The 885-nt window shown below is 41.7% G+C and overlaps 1 protein-coding gene across 1 annotated transcript in view; it reads right to left on the bottom strand.

Moving 5' to 3' along the window:
• Nucleotides 1-841, bottom strand: part of LOC108622752 (putative G-protein coupled receptor AH9.1) — a gene marked incomplete at its 5' end in the record, with an annotated part of 1,852 nt that extends 1,011 nt beyond the window's left edge. Inside the window, 2 exons of the mRNA XM_026811718.1 lie at nucleotides 40-320; nucleotides 664-841. Of these exons, the coding sequence (XP_026667519.1) occupies nucleotides 40-320; nucleotides 664-841 (459 nt within the window). The remainder of the gene's footprint in view (nucleotides 1-39; nucleotides 321-663) is intronic.
• Between the last annotated feature and the right edge of the window lie 44 nt (nucleotides 842-885).

The raw sequence follows: 885 nt of genomic DNA, 5'->3' as shown, positions 1-885 counted from the left end.
GTAAGAATGAATTTCAGAAAGATATTTGATCGATGGAACGTAGATTGAAATATTTGAAATATGCGTCACTTGATAGAAGGTGGAATCGAGGTACGATTGATTCTCTCTTTTTTGATAGATGACGGGACCGCCGGGTGCCAGGAGACAAGTTGTAATTTCACCCCGGAACGCGCTTGGCAGATAGATCAGGAACGTTGCCAGAGGGATGAGCACCGCCGTTAAATGCGGAGGGCCACAGAGCGGCCGGGTGTGTTGACCGGGTCGACAAACGCTAACGTAACGCTCCACGGTCAATGCTAGGAGCATCATCACTCCGACCCCTGAAAGAACGACTCTTCCGATGGATGTCCAAGTAATTACTTAAAACACATTTATGTCAAAGCTATTCGTATCAGAGTTCGGGTCAAACGTTGTATGAATACGTTTCGCAAATGTGTACCTTGTTAATTAATTGATCGAAATTGCAATTTTAATATTCAAATCGTTACTGTATTTCATGCAAAACATCTGATTTCGTACAGTTTTAAATGCATAAAATCTGCAGTCCGTGTTGAAAAGAAATGTGAGAAAAAAGACTATTAATGCTGCGATGCACGGTGGTAAAATAGAGTAAAGAGTAATTAGAAAAAGACAATAAAAGAAGGAATTTAAAGAAGCTCATACCTAAACAACCGTTTCCGAGGAACAGCTCGAGATGAGCGTGATAAAAAGCTTGCGCCCAATTGCTCCATCGACCTGTCTCCTTGTGAATAAGCACCCTCAGCGCGAAAGGAATGCAGAAAAAAATCGCGAGAAGCGCTGCAGCCGAGTAACCTGTAGGGTAACAAACGAAATGATCAAATTAGAATCCTTGACGAGATTGCATAAATTGGATAAATCCAATAT

The sequence above is a fragment of the Ceratina calcarata genome, unplaced genomic scaffold (genome assembly GCF_001652005.2).
Source record: "Ceratina calcarata isolate Rehan_Ccalc_2016 unplaced genomic scaffold, ASM165200v1 scaffold238.2, whole genome shotgun sequence".
In the NCBI taxonomy this organism is placed as follows: Eukaryota; Metazoa; Arthropoda; class Insecta; order Hymenoptera; family Apidae; genus Ceratina; species Ceratina calcarata.
Note: the sequence above shows the minus strand (reverse complement) of the source record. Positions and strands in the feature narration are given on the sequence as shown.